This window comes from Egretta garzetta, unplaced genomic scaffold (assembly GCF_000687185.1).
Source record: "Egretta garzetta isolate BGI_Z169 unplaced genomic scaffold, ASM68718v1 scaffold1974, whole genome shotgun sequence".
NCBI lineage: Eukaryota > Metazoa > Chordata > Aves > Pelecaniformes > Ardeidae > Egretta > Egretta garzetta.
The window spans coordinates 1-1,683 of NW_009259374.1; the positions used below are offsets into that span (position 1 = coordinate 1).

Here is a 1,683-nt window from a genome sequence, read left to right on the forward strand (position 1 = left end):
GGGGTTGGAAGAGTTTGGTTGGGTTTTTGTTGGGTTTTGGTGATTTTGGTTGGGTTTTGTTGAGTTCGATTGGGTTTTGGTTGGGTTTGGTTGAGTTCTGTTGAGTTCGGTTGGGTTTGGTTGAGTTCGGTTGGGTTTTGTTGGGTTCCAGTGGATTTTGGTGGGGTTTGGTGGTTTTATCCTTTTTTTGGTTGGGTTTTGGGGGGGTTCTGGTGATTTTTGTTGGGTTTTTGTTGAGTTCGGTTGGGTTTTGGTGGGGTTCCCGTGGATTTTGGTGGGCTTTTGCCAGGTTTTGGGGAGTTTTGTTGGGTTTCTGTTGGGTTTTGGTGGGGTTTGTTGGGTTTTTGGTGCGTTCTGTTGAGTTTTCCATTTTTATTTATGAGTTCTGTTGGGTTTTTGTTGAGTCCTGGGGGGGTTTTGAAGATTTTTTTCGGTGGGTTTTGGTGATTTTTGTTGGGGTTGGTTGCATTCCGGTGGATTTTGTTGCAGTTTTGTTGGTTTTTTGGTGGGTTCTATTGGGTTTTTGCAGAGTTTATAAATTTTTTTATTGGGTTTTGTCAGGTTTTTGTCCAGGTTTTGGTGGGTTCTGTTGGGTTCTAGGGGGTTTTGAAGGTTTTTTGGTGGGTAGCGATGATTTTTGTCAGGGTTTGTTGAGTTTTGTTGGGGGTTTTTTGGGTTTCTGTTGGGTCCTGGGGGAGGTTTGAAGGTTTTTTTATTGGGTTTTGGTGATTTTTGTTGGGTTTTGTCGGTTTTTTGGTGGGTTCTGGTGGGTATTTGGTAGGTTTTTACATATTTTTCTTGGGTTGTGTTGGGGTTTTGTTGAGTTTAGTTGGGTTTTGTTGGGTTCTGGTGCATTTTGAAGGTTTTTTGTTGGTTTTTCAGGTTTTTATCTAGGGTTTGGTGGGTTCCGTTAATCTTTTGGTGGGTTCTGGTGGGTTGTGAAGGTTTTTTGGTGGGTTTTGTCCAGTGTTGGTCAGGTTCTGGTGGGTTTTTTTAGGTTTTTTATTGGGTTTTGTTGGCTTCCGGTGCATATTGAAGATCTTGTTGGGTTTTGTCCGCTTTTGGTGGGTTTTTGTCTTGTCTTGGTGGGTTCTTGTCCGGGTTTTGGTGGGTTGCGTTGGTTTTTTTTTTTGTTTTTTTTTTTTTCAATTTTTAAATCCCTCCCCCCTCCCCCCCCACTCCGAGTCTCATTTTTGGATTTGAAATATAAAAAGCCGGAGGTTGATGTTTTTTGCCGCCAGCAGTTTGTTACACTCCACCGAATCGACGATGGGCAGCGCCATGTAATCCGTCTCGTTGCTCTCGTTGCTGAAGACAAAATGGTAGATGACGGGGTGGATCTTTACGTCGTCGTAGGGGCCCTCCAGGAGGAGGAAGGAACATTCCATGGGGGAATTGATTTTGCTTTTCAGGATGAGCTGGAAGGAGAGGGTGCGCTTGCAGGAGAGGTTGGGGTTTCGTTCCGAGTCGTTTACCCGCGCTTTCAACACCCAGGTCTGGTTGAGGACGGTTAAACGCGGCGTTTCGTAGTACAGGCGGGTGATGAAGTCGTCGGTGCGGTAAGGGCGGAACTGGACCTCTGGAAAACAGAAAAGGGGGGAGAGCGGGGGTCAGGCAGGAACATCCCCACGTCCCCGACAGCTGCCGGTGACACCGGCCGGGCGCGCCCCGCCCCCCCCCAAC

The 1,683-nt window shown here is 46.8% G+C and overlaps 1 protein-coding gene across 1 annotated transcript; it reads right to left on the minus strand.

The window, feature by feature from the left end:
• Positions 1-356: 356 nt before the first annotated feature.
• CYHR1 (cysteine and histidine rich 1) lies at positions 357-1,586 on the minus strand (the record flags this gene model as incomplete). The annotated part of the gene is made up of 1 exon (XM_035892389.1): positions 357-1,586. A coding segment is annotated over one exon (399 nt), but the record flags the coding sequence as incomplete, so codon positions are not given.
• Between the last annotated feature and the right edge of the window lie 97 nt (positions 1,587-1,683).